Here is an 18,967-nt window from a genome sequence, read left to right as displayed (position 1 = left end):
CTCTCTACCCCTCTACAGAATCACAGGATTTATAAACATAGATTACAGTTAAACAGCAACTAATAATTTTCAGATTGAAATCACAAACCTTTCTGGACCTTTATTGATTAGTTCAGACAAAGAAAGAGGTCATTCAGTTTGGGAAGTAACTTTCTTTGGTGCTCACTTGACTGGTAGTCTATGATGGGAAATATGATGCACAGGAAATGCTAATGTGTTGAAATGGGTAAACCTGTGGGTCATCTTCTGCATATTTAAATGTCGAAAGCGAATGTTGCGTAACATGAATGATTACATTTGACTACCTGACACATTTTAACACATTGGTGAGACATTAGTTATCTGTCTTATTGTCATGTATGTCTGATGAAAACATCCTGTGTGTGTCTGAAGCCTTTGGATTGCTTCATAACCATTCCTGAGACAAAAAAGCCAGCCTGTTTAATTATTATTCATCAGTTTATCTATTTTCTATAATTATGGATTCTCCAGTAAGAAGAATTCTCAGAGTGATATACAGTTAAATTAAAACAAAATAGCAATAAAATAACAAGTAATAAAATATAAGCTAAAGCCAGCAGCAAGAAGTAAAGCAGTGCAGTACATTGTTTCCTTGTAATGTATGTTCTTAATATTATAGATCTCATGATGTGATTCTTTAATTCCAACTTAAAATAGCAACTATAAGTAATATGCTTAAAGCATTTTCTTTTCGTGTATGTCTGAGTAAAATAATGTTTACCAAGCTGTGCTGACAACAAGAAAGTACAGCTTGAAAGATGCTGGTTCCAGCACTCAAAAAGATTAAGAATTACAATTCTGGAATATTGCCATGAACTGCAGTCTTTAAAACATACTTGAAAAATTCGCATTTTCACCACATTACATATTTTAAGGAATGTGGCCATTATAAGCTATTCACAGGACTATCTTAATGGATTTTAGAGATGTGTGCGGTTTTTTTTAAATTACCCATTTTGCAACACTCTAAAGGTAAGCCTTATTCAGCTCATGTTAGAATTGATAGGAGACATTTGTGTGACCTGAATAGCAATGGGGTTGGCCATCAATTGCCTTGGTTGTTATCATGTATTGACTGGCAGGGCTATTAGAGATGTACTCAGGGAATCAACCTCATTCAGTGGAAATGTCTTTCTTCATGTTTCTATCACATTTCCTTTTTCCTTCTTTGGATCAGAGGCAGAAAAACCCCAATAACTGTAAACCAGGTCTTCATCCTGTCCTTGGTAAAGGTGAAATTTGAGAGGCCATTACAAATACCCTCACCATGCAGTAAAGACACTGGCCAATGGGAAGGTGAGAAAATGGCCTTGTCATGCGGTGAATAAAATCCAGTGTCATTACGTACCTTAATACTCAGTGATGGCAGCAGTACTTTCTCGTAAGCAGTTCTGTGTTTTCTGAGCATGTTTCAGCTCGAAACTGCCTCCCCATAACCTTGTCTGTACCTGAGTCAGAATGACCTGATTTTGCTAACCCATAATCAGGTATGATGGAATTTTACCATTCTTCTCTGACTCAGCAGCCAAAGCCTAAGCAAAACGCTAAATCTCTACAAGCTTTAAAGCAATGAAAGAAAAAAATGAAATGCACAGATACAAGATAGGTGGCACCTATCTCAACAATAGTACATGTGAAAGAGAACTTGGAGTTTTAGTAGCCAACAATGTGATACAGCAGCTAAAAAGCCAATGGGGTTTTGGGCTGCATCAAATGAGTACAGTGTCTATATCAAGGGAAATAATTGTGTCCCTATATTCTGTTTTGATCAGATGTCATTTGGAATACTGTGTCCAATTCTGGGCTCCACAATTCAAGAGGGATATTGATAACATCTGCAAGGATGTTGCCCAGGGGACACCCAGAAGTTTTACCATCCTATGGGAGGCTTCTCTCATGTCCTTACATGGGAAATTGGAGCTGACAGGCGGGAGCTCACCCTGCTCCCCGGATTCAAACCTCCAATCTTTTGGTCAGCAGTCCTGCCAGAACAAGGGTTTAACCCATTGTGTCATATTGGATGTGGTCTATCCAATGCAATTTTCTGAATGAGCACCCCAAATGACCAAATTGAATCTAAAGTTGACCAAAAACTGATTTGTAACTCTATTGGTACTAATGTTGGAGAGTGGTCCCTGGTCAAAAAAAGGTTGGGAACCACTGCCCTATGAGGAGCGGATTAAAGAACTGGGTATGTTTAGCCTGCAGAAGAGAAGGTTGAGAGGAGATGTGATAGCCACGTTTAAATATCTGAAAGGATGTCATAAGGAAGAGGGAGCAAGCTTATTTTCTGTTGCCCTAGAAACTAGGACTCAAGGAGCAATGGGTTCAAATTACAGGAAAAGAGATTCCACTTGAATATTAGGAAGAACTTCCTGACTGTAAGAGCTGTTCAGCAATTGAACTTTCTGCCTCGGAGTGTGGTAGAAGCTTCTTCTTTGGAGGCTTTTAAACAGAGACTGGATGGCCATCTGTCAGGGATCTTTGGTTGCGCATTTACTGCATGACAGGGAGTTGGACTAGATGGCCCATGAGGTCTCTTCCAACTTTATGATTAAATGTCAAAAGGAGATAGTAATGATGCATTTCACAGAAGGCTTTGGTACCACCTTGGGGGAAGGTACTGCAGATGTCTTCACATCAGGGGCATTGCGGGCTTATGGCAGCAGCTGTACCGTGCCAAATGCACAAATGGTCATACAAAGGGACTGGCTGAATTAACTCTTCAAGCTAGCAGATTAGCCTTATCATCTGTTCCTTGTATTGCTTCTTTCTATACTAGAGAATAAGAAAGAGGAAAGTCAAGGAACCAGGAATTTAGAACCACAGGTGTAGGACAATGTGATGTGTGATTTGTAGTAAGTAATCTTGCTGAAAGCAAAAACTATACATCCTTAGTAATTTTTACACAGAAACTTAATGTGTTGGTCTCTCCTCTTCTGGTTTGCTTTAACTTTTCATACAAGATCATAAAAACAAACAGGCAAAACAAACAAAAACCCAGCTAGGTTAAGATGTACCCGGTGAAAGGATATTGAAACTCTTTTCAGGACTGAAATTAGATTATCATATTTAAACTATTTTTGAGTCCCGTTCTTTCAAGGATACGTCTGACAGAATTGTTTTTTGAGGCAGAGCTGTAAAATAGGCACTTACCACGCAGAATTAAACACACAGGGGACACTATCTGTTTCTTCAATGTGGATCAATTTGGCTTGCTTCATGGCATTTATGTCACCCTGAAGTCATTTTCGTTAATAATCTTGAATTTCCTCTGGACTAAGCTCTATTGTGTACCCTGGATCAGGATAGAATGAGGAGAAAGATGGCAATTTTCATAAATTATGGCATTTAGCCTAATCTAGTTTCTCAGATTCAGGGTTTTCAGGTGCTCCTAGAATAAATGCTGGAGCTGGTTTCACATATCGCTGTGACTGGGAGCTCTGTGTATCAGCTTCACAGTAAGTGGTGGTTAAGAGCAGGCAAAGGAATGGGGAGATATTGAAGACTTTGAAGGTATAGATGAAAACTCAATACCTTTGCCCTACCACAGTATTTTTTCAACAACTTTGCTAGGTAGCCTGTTAATATCTCTATACTGCAGAGAGGGAGCCAAGGCTCAAAGAATAGTGGCTTACTTAAGGTTAGTTATTATGAGTCAGAGAGAGCCAATGTGGTGTAGTTGTTAGACTAGGGCCCTTCTACACTGCCATATAATCCAGATTATCAAAGTGGATAATACACATTATCTGATTTGGATTATATGAGCCTGCACTGCCATATAATCCAGTTCAAAGCAGATCATCTGTATTTTATATGGCAGTGTAGAAGGGGCATAGGACACCAGGGTTGGAATTCCCACTTGGTCACGGAAATCCTCTGGGTATCAGTGGGCAAATTACACTTTCTCCATGGAAGTCAATGACCAAGAAACCCTTCCGATAGGTTTTCCTTAGAATCACCATAAGTCAGAAATGACATGAAGGCACAGAGCAACAATTATGAGCAGGAAATATTTAAACTTGGGCATTGCATGGGGATTCTTGAAGATCTTTGAAAATCTTTGTTATATCTCTTTTTCCGCTAACGCTGAGGATGCTGAGAAATTGGATGTGGCTGAACAAATTTGGGTCCATTTTAACCAAGACAGAGGCTTTGCTGTTCTATATGGAGTTGCACTTCTTCCAAGACAGCAGGTTTGCTTCTCCTGGTGATGTTGTCCTGAATAGTCTGTATCAGATGTGCCAACTGCACCATTTGATGGGGAAGGAAAATCTTGCATATACATAAATCTTGCATCATACATATATCAATGATCCACTGTGGTTGAACCACTGGCAGTAATCTGAGAATTGTTTTCATCAAGTGTGGCAAATTTCAATAGGTTGGACTCCCCCCTCCCTCCCCAATTGATGAACCTCAGAAAAAGATACCAGACAGGGTGGTTGTGTGTTTTCCGGGCTGTATGGCCATGTTCCAGAAGTATTCTCTCCTGACGTTTTACCCACATCTATGGCAGGCATCCTCAGAGGTTACCTTACAACCTCTGAGGATGCCTGCCATAGATGTGGGCAAAACATCAGGAAAGAATACTTCTGGAACATGGCCATACAGCCTGAAAAACACACAACAACCCTGTGATCCCTTCCATGAAAGCCTTTGACAACACAAGATCCCAGACAATTTGGCCCTGGATATGATTTGGGGTCAAGGCATCCGAAAATCCCATCTTCTCATGAACCAGCTGTCACTTTCAAGAATCATCAGAGGTCCTGCTATATATCCCGTCATCCATTTTCTTCTATCAGCTCTGGTTTTTGACATACAGAACATTTGCCTTATACCCGTCTATCTGTTTGCACATAAATAATCATGATAACCATATCTAACCATTAGGGGCAAAGATGAAGTACCTTGGCCACATAATGAGAAGACTGGGAAGCTTGGATTCTTGGGAAAATGGAAGGAAAAAGGAAGAGGTGCCGACCAGCGGCAAGATGGATGAAAGTTATCTTTGAAGTGACTGGCTTGTCCTTGAAAGAGTTGGGGGTGGCGACAGCCGACAGGGAGCTCTGGGTGGGCTGGCCCATGAAGTCACGAAGAGTCAGAAGCAACTGAATGAATAAATAACCAAAAAAAAAACATATCTAAAAAACTTGAGTGGGTGCAGTATCCAATGCAATCTTTGGAACCAGAGCCCCAAGTAACCCTAGGAACAAGTCCCAAAACCAAAATACCAAGAATTATTGGGCAGGGATGTTATTAGTCTCTTGCTATCACAGGTTTTGTATGGGAATCAAGGATCTTAAATGCTGCTCCAACAGTTGGCAAGAGCTATTAGGTTTGACTGTGCAAATATATCTGTCAGGGATTAAGGATAATTCACTGATACCTTCAAGCATAACTGTTTCACCATTGGTTGGCTGTAAGAAGATTCTGCCCCCTGTGAGTTAAGGATTGTTCTCCAGAGGTTTCAGAAAGCCATCAAAAAGAGTCTCAAGTAGCTGTGGATGTAAAGCTGCGGAAGCAAAGACTTTTAGATGACATGTGGGGGACTTCACAGTATTTAGGACGCAGAAGCCTCCTTGATGACCCCCACCCCCACAGACAAATAAACCTTCGGTTAGTGGGGCAAAGGATTGCAATTCAGGTTAAAAGCACAGAGATGGCACCCTCTCTGTCAGGCAAGGGCTTAGGGGCTGGCGAAGAACAAAGCCACCCTCCTTGCCTCTTTCAGGGCTGCTCTGGAGGGCAGGAATGCGCGGGGGGGGGGCAGGAAAGGGGCTACAAAGGCAGCGGGGTGCCGCAATGCCCCACCTGCCTTCTTTTGCCCCTCTCTGGCTGAAATGCGCGACCGGGCCACCCCTTTGTCTGCCATCCTTGCATCGGGGGCTTCAGGATAATAAGCGAGGGGAGGGACGGAAATGGGGCGCTGCGGCTTTAAGGGCGGCTGACAGGAGCCCGCGGGGGGGGGGGGAGAAGGGGAGGGGGCGAGGAGGGCGAAGGAGGGACCGAGGGACGGATCGGGCTTCTCCTCCTCCTGGCGCTTCATGCGGCCGCTTCCAAGGAGCGAGGAACGTCCGCCGCGGAAAGAAGAAAGAGGCTTTGCGGCTGGGACTGGGCGAGGAGGAGGAGGAGGAGGAGGTGGCTCTCGGCGAGGGCCACCCGGGACCATGCTCCATGCTCCCCTGCCCAGACCCGGGCGGGCGCTCCGGACGGTGCATTTCGCCCGGCCCTGCAGGTAAGGCGCCGGCTCAGGTGGGCTTGCCTGCCGCGAGAAAGTCTCCGCCGCACCGAAGGGGCTGGTGGGCCAAGAGCTGGTGCTGATGCCCGGCCGAGGAGGGCCCGGTGCGTTGCCCCGCAGACAATGCCAGCAAGACCCAGGCTTGACCGCCACCCCCGAGATTAAGGTGGAAACGTGCGGATGATGGAAATCCCTGCGGGATAAGAGACCGGGGAGGGGCGGAGGCAAGGCTTGGCTTGCCGTTTTGACATCTGCAAGGCTACAAAGGGAAGGGAACCCTTTTCTCCCGAGGAGGAGGGAGAAGAGGACGCTTTCGGGGAGGGAGGGAGGGAGGGAGGGGGGGAATCAAAGGCTCCCTCAGTCTCCGGAAAAGCGAAGAGCTATTGTTGGCACCGAGTGCGCTTTCCCCATTACGATGTGCTGCTGCTGCTGCTTTGGGGGCTCCTCTTCTGCGAGGGGACCCATGGGAAGCACCTGGATGCCCCCCACCCCTTTCCCCGTGTGTCTGGATGTGGAAGGCGGCCGGCGTTTCGAGATGGGCGGCATCGATGGGTCCCCCCCCCCCCCCCCATGCTTCTCCCTGTTCCTCCCATTGCTGCGAAAGGCTCTTTCAGGGAAGGGGCGGAGGACACGAGGGAGCGAATGGGTGGCCCTTGCAGGGTTTGAACGGCCGGGAAGCACGTGGAGAGCCAACGCCTGGGTTTGGGGCGAGGATGGGGCTCTCTCGGGGGCGGGGGGGGGGAGAAGGGCCCCGGAGGAACCCGCCAAAGGAACGGGGGGCAGGCGCAGGCTTTGCCCTCCTTCCGCGAAGCCAAGGTGCAGGAGGGGGTGTGGTTGGAGGGCTGCGTGAGGCGTGCTGGAAACCGTTGTCTCCTCTGGTGGGAGCAGCCAATGCCTCCGAAATGTTTCGGCAAGCCTAACACGGGTTATTGTGCGCCTCCGTTTCAGCCTCATGGGATTTTGTTGAGGCTGAGAGCGAGTGGGTGCAGCTCCACTGGAGAACTGATGCAGTTTGACCCCATTTTAACTGCCATGGCTTAATGTGGTGGAATCAAAGGAGATGTAGTTTTACTAGGTCTTGAGCGTTATGTTGCAAAAATTGCTGGTACCTCACCAAACTACACCTCCCAGGATCCCATCGCATTGAGCCATGGCTGTTCAAGTGGACTCAAACTGCATGAATCTTCCAGTGTAGCTGCACAGCCTCAAGGTCACCGAGTGGGTTTCTGTGACTGAGCAGGGCATCCAACTGTGGTCTCCATAGTTGCTCAAACAAAGGGTTTTTTTCCCAACAAAAAATAAAATTTGAATTGCCCCCCCCCCCCCCCACACACACACACACACAAACATCAGTTTTGCAAAGACAGCATTTGGCAATGAGAGGTGTCCCCAGTGGGAAGGGAATATTCCTTTTTTGTTCCCAAAGTCGAAATTATTTTCTTTTGCCTTCTTGAATTCATAAGTGTTGCATATTCTGACCCCTTGATCAAGAGTTGACTCATTGGACAGCAAAGGCAGTGTGTGTGCTCCTTCTTCAGTTTTATGCACTGACTACTAATTCATAAATCTTGAAGACTAGGCAAAAACTGCACGGTGTCCGTTTTTTGCCCGAACATCGTTGGCTGCTCTCTGTGAAAATCTTACAGCCAGATGTCCAAGGTTTTTCCAGTGGAGCGTGTAGCTGCATTCCTTTGGAGCGGCCCTGATTGTATCCATCCTCTTGTCTGCTGAGTAGCTGAAATCCATTTCTTTCCACAAGGAAATGGGAGGCTGCGGGAGGAAGTGGAAATTGGATACAAAGGAGAAATATTTGACCCAGGTTTCCTTTAAGAAGGAGAACTAATGCTCCCAGGTGGGCTGTTTTTCTGGGAAAGAACCTCATGCATTTTTGACCCAAAGCATTTGGTGACCCTAGCCCAGCTTCTTTTCGTGTTTAGAACTGACCCACACTGTGCATTTGAAAGTATGAGGCAGCTTCTTCTACAAATGCTTTTTAAAAATGCCACATCTGTGTTCTGCATAGATTCTCAGGGTCTTTCTAGATGAGGCTTTTGTGACACAGTGACTTTGCTGTAAGTTTTACAAGAGACCCAATTGTGTTAACCATTTTCAAGAAAAGCGATTTCCCTTAAACACCAGGAAGATATTCTTGACTACTGAAGTTATTTGGCAGTCCACTAGATTGCCTCCAGTGTTGATGGGCTTTCTTTCTTTGAAGGTCTTCAAAGAGAGTTTGGATTAATGTCTTTCTGCTTTAGTTGCGTATTTTGCATGGCAGGGGGTTGGACTAGAGTCTCCTGATCTTGTCCAACTCTATGATTCCATGACCTCTCACTTGTCTTCTTTCCATTTTTCTCTCTTAATATAAGAAAACTATTCATTAGAGAAATGGAATACAGTAGAGTCTCGCTTATCCAAGCCTCTGGATTATCCAAGCCATTTTTGTAGTCAATATTTTCAATATATTGTGATATTTTGGTGCTAAATTCGTAAATACAGTAATTACTACATAACATTACTGCATATTGAACTACTTTTTATGTCAAATTTGTTGTGTAACATGATGTTTTGGTGCTTAATTTGTAAAATCATAACCTAATTTGATGTTTAATAGGCTTTTCCTTAATCCCTCCTTATTATCCAAGATATTCGCTTATCCAAGCTTCTGCCGGCCGTTTAGCTTGGATAAGTGAGACTCTACTGTAGTTACAAAGGGCCTCTTGATCAATAGATGTAGGAGCTGTCCATCTGAAAGCATCCTTAAATCATTATTGTTATCGATATCACTCTGCAAGGTAGTCTAAGCCGTGACCAGAATATACTGCATCTGGGCAGGAACATCCACCCTAATAGTCTGACCTTGTAAGTTTTCGTAAATATTGTAGCCTAAGCTACAAGTCACCTTTCTTTTTAGCCAGTGATGCCGGATGATAGAAACTGTATTTCTGCAACATTTGGAGAACTATTCATTTCTCTATTTCTGATGTGAATGTTAAATAACACAGAAATTGAATCCCAAGAGGCAATATTTTTGAAACTTTGAGGGCAAAATGTTTAAACTGTACCTCCTAATCCAGTTCAGCCATACACTGTGGAAGCTTACTATGGTCAATGGTATTCAGAGTAGGAGGTAGTATTGGTAGAATCAAAATGGGAAATTGAGCAGAAGATTTCTGCTCAGGACTAAAGTTGAAAATGGGGACAAGGGAGCAGTTGAGATGCACCCAATCCAGTCTGGCATCCAATTTCAGCCCCTCCTCCCTAAAGCCTAATTTATTTAACATTAATACCACACCCAGACATATAATAATGCAAAGGCAATTGCCAGCAATGCAAAACCAATCCAGAAACCCCTTCTGACCATATACATACATCTTAACAAGCCAGCTGAAGGGAGTGTTTTCTCACTGGGTTGTAATGCCAACTCAGAATGTAGGCAATGTTCCAGTGGACCCTTGCTCATGTTTAAAATAATTCAAGTGAAGTTCCCCCACTCCACTCTGGTTGGGGCTTTGCCATTTAATGGCTCCACAGATATCCCAATCTAAGAACAGAAGGAAGCTATAAATACGTGGAGTTACTACACTGGACTGGACAATGGTCCATCTATTTCAGTGCTGTCTAGTCTGACCGGCAGCAACTTAGGTGCCTTTTGCCAAGCCTATTCTCCAGTCATCCAGCCTTGCTCATTTGTCACTGCAACTGCCTCGCATTGAACTTGAGACTTTTTGCATGGAAACATAGCTCGCTGTCATGAAAGGAACAGCTGATTTCAGTCATCCAGGATAGACATTAACCCTCATACATTCTTTTGGTCTCATAATTTGGCTGTTACCAGGGTCATTGTAAATATTACAATTTGCTCAACTAGCTGTTACTTTTATTGGTTTTACTGATTCTTTGTTTGGTCGCTTATGTTTTTATTTGTTATTGTGAGATACCTTGAACACCATTTTAGTGAAAAGGCAGAGTCCATATTTAATAAGTAAATATTCCTCCTTGTAGATTCTTTTGTACAAGTGCATTTCCTTGAGCTCTTGCCAGACTTTGCTGGGTGTGTCAGATTTTATAGTAAATTAAACTTCTGGGCATGTTGTGCTCTGCCTTGTTTCTTCATGGGTATTTGAGAATAGACTTTTCCTGGTTTAGGTTTTGCAATGGGGCAGACAGCTAAGTGACAGAGGAGCTTGGCCAAGAAGCCAGAACCATATCATATAGGTTGTCCTGGAGGAAGGAAAACAAATAATTGGTGAGGATCTGGTTTCTGCCGTGATTCATGGGTTGGAAAAGGTAGCTAGCTAACTTTTAGAGCTAAGCACTATTCTAGACAGCATTGTCTGTCCCAATTATCACCAGGCATGACCAATTCCAGAAGATCTGCTGAGTAAGCCAAAGTAATTTTGATTTTTTTCCATAACGGATCAAACAAGACATTAATTCAGTGCCCCTAGGAAGCCAACAGCCAGGATGGGAGTAGTTATTGTCTCTTGTTTATCCCTTAACTCTGGCAATTGAAGATATATTGTTTCTGAATGAGCAAGTTCTGTTTTTAGGTCTATAAATAATAGCAGTTGTCTAGTTAGAGGGGATAAAAATCCTTGTTTATAAGCAAAATGGTATAGCTTTTTTCCTGGAAAGGTTTTATATTGCCTTTTATCAGTTGCACAATTGCTAGATATTATAGGAATATATATAGAAATAGAAAGCTGTACATCTTTTACAACAGGGAGCTACAGTAATATTGAGGCAGAGAACTGTTTGCTGGAGTTTTGTGCAAGTCAATGACAAAAGGAGACAGCAGCCCTACCAAGTGAGCATAGCTATACAATTAGTGAGTTAGGTTTATGGCTCTGTGAGTTCTTATGGTTTTATACTTGACTGGATGCTTAAAAAAACCTTCACAAACTGACTTCTATAGTAGTACATTGTGTTTTAGTAGATCATTCTGTACATAATCATTGCTTTGTTCTTATGTTCCTTCAAGTCATTTCTGATTTATGGCAACCATAAGGTAAACCTATTACAGAATTTTCTTGGCAAGATTTATTCAAAAGTAGATTGTTTGTATCTTCTTCAGAGGCTGAAAGAATGTGTGAGAGAGTTTGACTTGGCCCAAGGTCACCCAGTGTGTTTCTATGACTGAGCAGGGATTTGGACCCTGATCTCCAAGGCCCTAGCTGCATTTTAAGCCATTGCAACCTGCTTTGTTGGCTTTTCCCCACACCTTTGAAAGAAGCTTCTGTAGAAGGCTAGGTTTTATATATATATCAATTTGTTCAGTAAAACTTTTGTATGTCATATTCCTCTTTGGCTGCCACTGTTCGAGGCTCCTCCATGCTAAGAGTTTCCAAAGGATATGTTCAAACTACCTGAACTCCTTAGCCCCTCACTGCCTTTTATCTGGGGCACATATTGTTCTCCAATATGTAGGGCAGGGGTCCCCAAACTAAGGCCCAGGGGCCAGATGTGGCCCTCCAAGGTCATTTACCTGGCCCCAGTCTTAAACTTTAGATTTAGAGTTAATCTAAATCTACCCGGTCTTTGAAGGTCTCTTTGCTTAGCTATGGTTTTATGAGATTGTCTACATGGGGGCCCCTTTCCTTCTGTATGGTCTTATGAAACCATCTAGATGGTCTTCGAGGTCCCTTTCCTTATCTATGGTCTTCTGATGGCCTGATGAGATCATCTAGATGGCCTTTGAGGGTCCCTTTCCTTACCTATGGTCTTATGAGACCATCTAGATGGTCTTTGGAGGTCTCTTTGCTTACCTATGGTCTTATGAGATCGTCTAGATCAGGGGTCCCCACACTAAGGCCCATGGGTTGGATGTGGCCCTCCAAGGTCATTGACCTGGCTCCTGTCCTAAACTTTAGACTTCGGGTTGACCTAAGTCTGAAATGACTTGAAGGCACACAACAACAGCAATCCCAATTTTGGACTATTTCATCATAGTCCGGCCCCCTAACAGTCTGAGGGACTGTGAATCGGCCCTCCACTTAAAAAGTTTGAGGACCCCTGATGTAGGGAATGGCAGTAACAAAATATGGTGTTTCTCCATTATTCCAGTCTCTCTGCAGTGAATTGGCTGGAGGAGGCTCTCTAGATAATTGTAGACTTGGTCAAAAAGAATCAGTTTCTTGCCATTGATTTTTTAGCCTGTAGTTGAAACTTGTCACAGTTTTAAAAAATGTGGTTTTTTTTAAACTATAAAGAATGAATGAGCAATACAGACTTTCTTGAATGCCAAGTGCTCTGAAATTAAAAGACTGGACTGTATTGTATAAGAATCATGAATATTACAGTGGGAGGATAAGAAAAAGGAAAACATGGATCAGTTATATAGAGGTCATCAAAAGAGTGAGGTGATATTGGAAGAGATGAGTAGAGCAGAGGAAGATGGAAGATTACACATAATGGCCAGTGGGCCACAGAAGTGGGCAGGTGGGATGGATATGTATTGGTGGTTCTTATGTTCTTTGTTTGTTTTATTTTTTTATTAAGTCGATGAGTATACTCTCTCCCACATTGCTCTGTTTGTCTTGGCTATTTGGACTCTCTCCTTGAATGTTCTGTGTTCCTTTTTAATCAAGTTCACTTCAGCCTTCAATAGCTAAATTCCTTATGAATTTGGCATGATTCGCAAGAGTGTCTCGTATTGTAGCTTTCAAGGTTTCATCCTCTACAAGGCTTTCAACAGGCCTGTTCAAACCACTTCAGTTAATAGCACTTCTAACTACTGACTGCCTGGCTATCAGCTCTTCCCTATTACCCTGCTTTTCAGGAAAGACCGATTTCCTGGAAAGCTATCTCTTTCCTAGAAAGCTATCTCCATCAACTTCACTGACTTTCCCAGGCGGAGAAGACTGTGAACTGGTTGGAGAGAATAAGCTGAGGAAAGGAACCTAGGAGACAATGGTTGGAGGCAAAAAAGCATGACCTGTTTCAAGTAATGGCCAATATCCCGTCTATTGGTACTTGTCTGAAGCAGGCAGAACCTCAGAGTTCAGTGGACTTGCATGTCTTGTGTCCATGATATTTTAAGAGTTGCACTATTTCAGCAACAGGAGTAAAGGAGAAGCATGCAGTACTTCAGTTGTTGTTGGACCACAATTTCTATTAGTCCTATTTAACATAGCCAGTTGTGATTTCATCGAATATGCACTCTATTAACATGGAGCAACCAGGAGGAAGTTTTGCTTTTCCAAATCAAGTTGAAGCAGTGATGATATGTGTATGAATGATCATCTATGCATTTATATTTATAACAAAGAAGGCTAACTCTTTTTATATCGAGAGCCTTTCTAAAGAATGCCCAGTTGTATTCATAACACTCTAGGAATATTTGAAAAATTCTACACAAGTGGTTTCACAATAAGTTGTGTTTAAATAACACTCATGTGACCCAATTTTTAGGAATAGATCTCTTAGTGGTCTGTCTGTCTCCAGATTGCAGTCTTGTCATTGTTCTCTAAATAGAATATCTGCTTGGTATGACAGTATAGTACTGTTTGGATGCACGAATGCAAATAGTGGATAATTTGAGACTCTGGTATAGGACTGTTGTTTGATAACACTAGACAAAAAAGCATATGTGTTTATGTTTAACATCTGAAGGATTTAGCTTGAGGAAATATTTCTTCACTGAATTGTGTCGGTCTGGATTTTTTCCTCTCAGGATTAATTAGCTTGTACCTAATCTATATTAAGCCCTTATGTAGACACTTTTAATAAGGATTAGGAGTGTCTCAACCTTTTTCCAAACACAGACAAAATGAATTTCCAAAATATGCATTTGAAGTGTAATAAATATTACTCTGTTCATTCACAAACCCATTTCAGTCAATAGCTAATTACCAGCCTGCATGTATTATAACTGAATCATTCAGAACTGTAAATGAGTTTAAGAAACATCACAGTTCAAGAACTCTTGTACATAGCCACTCTGTGAAGTCCAGTCCTTGCTCAAATGAATATCATTCTTTTTCACTAAACTTATTCTTATGAAGGGAGGAAAATCTGTATCCTGGGTTTTACATTTGGAATAGACATGTGGAACCTGATGCCCTGAACTAAATCCATCTCTTCCAGGGTACCAAACTAGTCCTTTGAGATATATCACTAGAAATGATATATTATGTTTTTACTGTAATGACTCAATTTCACTGTAGAGAAATATGATTTTCTTGTTATTAGCAGAAAAATAATATATGAGCTTTTTAAAGGAAATACAGTAGGCCATTTTACCAATTGTACATGGTTTCAGTAATATGTGGAGAGCTTTAAATACCATAGAATCACACTGGAGCACTCTATGCCTCCAGCACAATTTTATGGTCAACTTCTTCCAGATATTCCATTGGGAGTCCTGCCAAAAAAATAACACTTCTGTGAGTATCTGTAGGTCCTCCAGCATGATTCTCTAGTATGCTTCAGATAGAAGCCCAAGGCATCAGTTCATTTAAGGTAAGAAAAATGGAGTTCCGGATTAGAGCATGATCCCCATGTCCATGGAGGATATACTCAATGACCATGGATAATAGTAAAGCCTATATGTGGGTTGGAAGCATACTATAAAATTGAACTGGAAGATCTAGAGAGACCCACAAACATTCCTGGGGGTGAGCGTAGACCATGTATATATGGGTCGTACTTTATATATTAAAATTGTATTACATAAAAGGTCCTGGAATGGAACCCTTACATAGTACATCAGCCTATAGTACATGCATTAGAAATAGAATTCAAAGCATTAAAGTTCTTTCTGTTCATGAATTTCTTCATGTAGCTGGAAGTGTTTGGCTGGGTTAAATGTAACCTGCTGTTTCAGGCTGAATGGGAACTCTTACGTGAATCCTACATCTTTACAACCCTTTGCATCAACTGACTTTGCTTCAGGCCTGGGGGGGGGGGGCAGAATATTTTTGTGTGATTTGGGATGAAAATGTATTCACAGAATATGTGTATGCTTGAGAGAGAGAGAGAGAGAAAGAGAGATCTTGATGTAATAAGGCAAAGGTTTGTATGTGTTCTGTTCACCTGGAAAAGGGAGTGTAAGATATTATTAACCATTGCATTAATCCCCAAAGGGCCTGTATGAGATTGCAGTAGCTTTCACTTTTCACAATTAAATCTCCACCTTCCCTATGGTTTTGTTAAGGCTTAGTATTCTTGACTGCTTTTTTCTTGCTCTTCTTAATCATTTTATTTCTCTAATGGCTGATGGAGTGAAAGCAAATCAACATTTAGCTCAGTGTCAGAACATAGGCTTTCAATACAAAAGGTGTCATATGTATCTCTGGTGTCTCCAATTAGATGGGTCAAGTAGCGAGGGGTGGAAAAGACCTCTGCTGAGGTCCTGGAGGGTTCCTGCCCATCAGAGTTGACAGCACTATGCTACACCATGGACAAATAGTTTCATCTGATACAAAGCAGCTTTCATGTCAAATAACATAATTGACAACAGTGAAATAACCTTGTCATGTATTGCATGAGTTGGTACTATTCACAGACCATTCTGGGGCACTTGCAGCTGGCTATAGAGTGGACAACCCCCCTCCTTCAGCAGCTCCACTGGCTGTCTGTTTCTAGGCACAATTCAAAGTGCTAGTTATGACCTTATATGACTCAGGTCCAGGCTATTTGGCTGATAGCATCTCCCTATGTGAACCTGCCCAGGCCCTGAGATCCTCAGGAGAGTCCTTCTTTTGGCCCCACCTCCATCTCAAGCTCAGTTGGTGGGAATGAGAGAGCGGGCCTTCTCAGTGGCTGTCCCTCAACCCTGGAACTTCCCTGCCCAGGGAAGCCATAATGGCCCCTGACCTGCTGTCCTTCCCTTGGCAGGCTAAAATCTTTTTATTTAGGCAGGCTTTTAAAGAAGACAGTTTTTAAGATCAATTTGGGGGGTGCTATGGTTTAAGCTTTGAATACATTTTCAATCAGAGTTATGGATTTAAACCAGGCATGGCAAACTTCAGCCCTCCAGGTGTTTTGGACTTCAATTCCCACAATTTCTAACTGCGGGTAAGCTAGCTGGGATTTCTGGGAGTTCAAGTCCAAAACACCTGGAGGGTTGAAATTTGCCCATGCCTGATTTTAACTGTTAATTTTTTAAACCATTGTGTTTAATTCTATTATAATGTTTGTATATTGTCGGATTTTAAATTGTGTTGAAATACTTCTAATGTAAGCTGATTTGAGTTACCCTTGTGGAAAGAAAAAGCAGAGAATAATAATAATAATAATAATAATAATAATAATAATAATAATAATAATAATAATAATAATAAAAAATAGAAGCTCAATAGTTGAGAGAGCTAGTTGCCGACAACTATAGAAAATATTTCTACCCAGGTTGTTTGTTTATTTGTTTGTTTGCTTTTTGTGGAAGTCTTTAGCACAAGATTTTGTGCATCTTATTCTGGAGAAAGAAGCTGTATATTTTCAAAGAGGTAGGAAAACAAGAATAAATCCAACAGTATCTTTAAGACTTACTTATGTTTTAGCATGATTTATATTCAATGGATATCAATCCACTATCATGCCACACAGCCATTTGAAGATTTAGGGCAAGGGTCATGATTTGTATCATGGTGGATTCTATTACATTTTGTATAAATATGCTTAATATCCCAGGTCTTTAATACACTCTACATTGTTTCTGAAGAAATGGGTTGATTTCCATGAAAATTCATGCTAAAATATGAATAAGTCTCAAAGGTGCAGCTAGATTTATTGTTTTTTTCCCCCTCTCCTTTTCAAGATATTTGCTGTTTCTATTGAGGATTGAAAGCTAAAATTCTCCTTAGGCAAGGTGCCGACAACTATTTTGTGGTGTTTCATTGGTTGAATCATCACTTGGCCTAAAATAGGAACTGAAAGAAAAAAGGCAGCTGTATCCTATTTGAGGGCCTTGCTCTCCTTCTCTTGGCTCTGAATTTGTTTATACTTAGAGTTCCAAAAAAGTAAGTTTTTATATTACATCTCCCAGAATCCCCAGCAAGCATGGCCTTAACCAGAGATGGATGGAGAAATCTGGGATTTGGAATCCCCCAAAATAAATTTTCCAAACACTGCTTGTACTTCACAGTCTACCTGGGTGGGGACAGTGAGTGGGCGGCTGTAACCTTAGCAAAACATGGCCGGGCAACAAAAGGCTGAGTCAACACTTCCCTCACAGTTGGTCTTCATTAAGGAGCAGCCTGTTAAGCCAGACAGAGCTGTGTGGGTTCTGCTCTTTGTTTTGAAAAGAGAAAAAGCAATGTACGGATGGGAGGAAAGGCAGCCTAGAAACCAGAGCTTGTAAATGAGTTTTTTATTCCTGTCCTTGCTAGGTGCCATCCTGTGTGTGTGTATGAACATATGCCTTCAAGACGCCTGTCAACTTATGGCAACCACATGAATTTAACAGAGCTTTCTTAGGCAAGGAATACTCAAGTGGTGTTTTGCCAGCTCCTTCCTCTGAAATGTAGTCTACAGCACACGTATCAAATGCAAAGCTTATGGGCCAAATTCTGCCCATCTCATCATTTTATGTGACTCACGAGGCTTTCAATGCCAGGGCAACATAGTTACATTTATACCGTCTTACAATTACAAATAGCCCTTTAAACACAATTATAAGGCTAATGTGGCCCTTGGTGAAAATGAGTTTGACACCCCTGGCCTACAACACATCCAAATACTAATCAGAGCTGACCTTGCTTAGTTTCCAACGCCAGACAGGATCTAGTGTCTGTAAAGATTCCCCATGATAGTTCATTCTTCTGAAGAAAACTTTTAAGTCCATCTCGTGTGCCATTTACTACCTGACTGTGATGCAATAGACAATTAAGGGACTATCATTGGGTATGTTGCCTTCCTGTCATTTAGGGTCATATTTGTCATGAGAGTGTACACAGGCAGTCATGTGAAGGAGGCACACATCTAGTTGTGTGAAGGAGGCAATTTAATGCCTTGGGGATTTGCCCCACGTGTACAACCCCCCCCCCCTTTACACCTGTTTGCAGAAGCAACAGGTGGCCCCTCTTTTCTAAACTGCAAAAGTATGTTCCTGTACTAACCTGCTGCTGTAAGTCTAACTGCTCTAAGGATTGAACTCTGCTGAGTAAGGATGCCCCTGGTTGTCACTCATGTCATTTTAGCTGCAAATTCAGCCCTTTCTCACTCATTTGCACAGCTGCCAAACAAGGCTAATTCTTGCAGGGAAGTTGTGGGTTTACCGAGATAGTATAAACAAAGTTCATGTATTGTGTTTTGTGTCAAATATATTGAACCCCATTTGTTGGCTGTTGCTGTTATTGTGTGAGATTTATGGAGGGAAAGGACTCATTGCTCAAAAATCTCTCTGCTTAGCAGCCCTTTAAGAAGGGATGATTCTACACTTAGTGGTGTCAAGTCAAGTCAACTTTATTTATACCCTGGGTACTCGGGGCGGCTTACTACATAAATGGCAACCATTCAGTGCCATACAGTACACAGTAAAAATACAAATACATAATAAATTAAATGCAAATAATTAAAACGACAAATGTTCTTTGATATTTTTGGAGCAGCTAGATGACATACAGTGTACCATAATGTATTTCAACTTTGTAATAACACAAAGCCAATTTTACTACTCTTCCACCACAAAATTATTACATGTGATATTATTTTCTTTCAAATAATGTCTTTTATGGAATTCTTAAATCATATCATAGCAGC

General features: G+C 42.0%; 1 protein-coding gene across 9 annotated transcripts in view; it reads left to right on the top strand.

The window, feature by feature from the left end:
- The window catches only part of nav1 (neuron navigator 1), a 365,889-nt gene that overhangs the window by 271,278 nt on the left and 75,644 nt on the right, over positions 1-18,967 (top strand). Inside the window, exon 1 of one of the 9 annotated variants that reach the window (XM_062978716.1) lies at positions 6,055-6,262. The exons of the other annotated variants lie outside the window; for them this stretch is intronic. Coding sequence (XP_062834786.1) covers positions 6,072-6,262 — 191 coding nt within the window. The 5' untranslated portion in view covers positions 6,055-6,071. Of the gene's footprint in view, positions 1-6,054; positions 6,263-18,967 lie in introns of those variants that run through there. 9 annotated transcript variants of the gene reach the window in all.

This window comes from Anolis carolinensis, chromosome 4 (genome assembly GCF_035594765.1).
Source record: "Anolis carolinensis isolate JA03-04 chromosome 4, rAnoCar3.1.pri, whole genome shotgun sequence".
Lineage (NCBI taxonomy): Eukaryota > Metazoa > Chordata > Lepidosauria > Squamata > Dactyloidae > Anolis > Anolis carolinensis.
The sequence above is the reverse complement of the archived record's forward strand: the minus strand, read 5'-3'. Positions and strand labels throughout refer to the sequence as shown.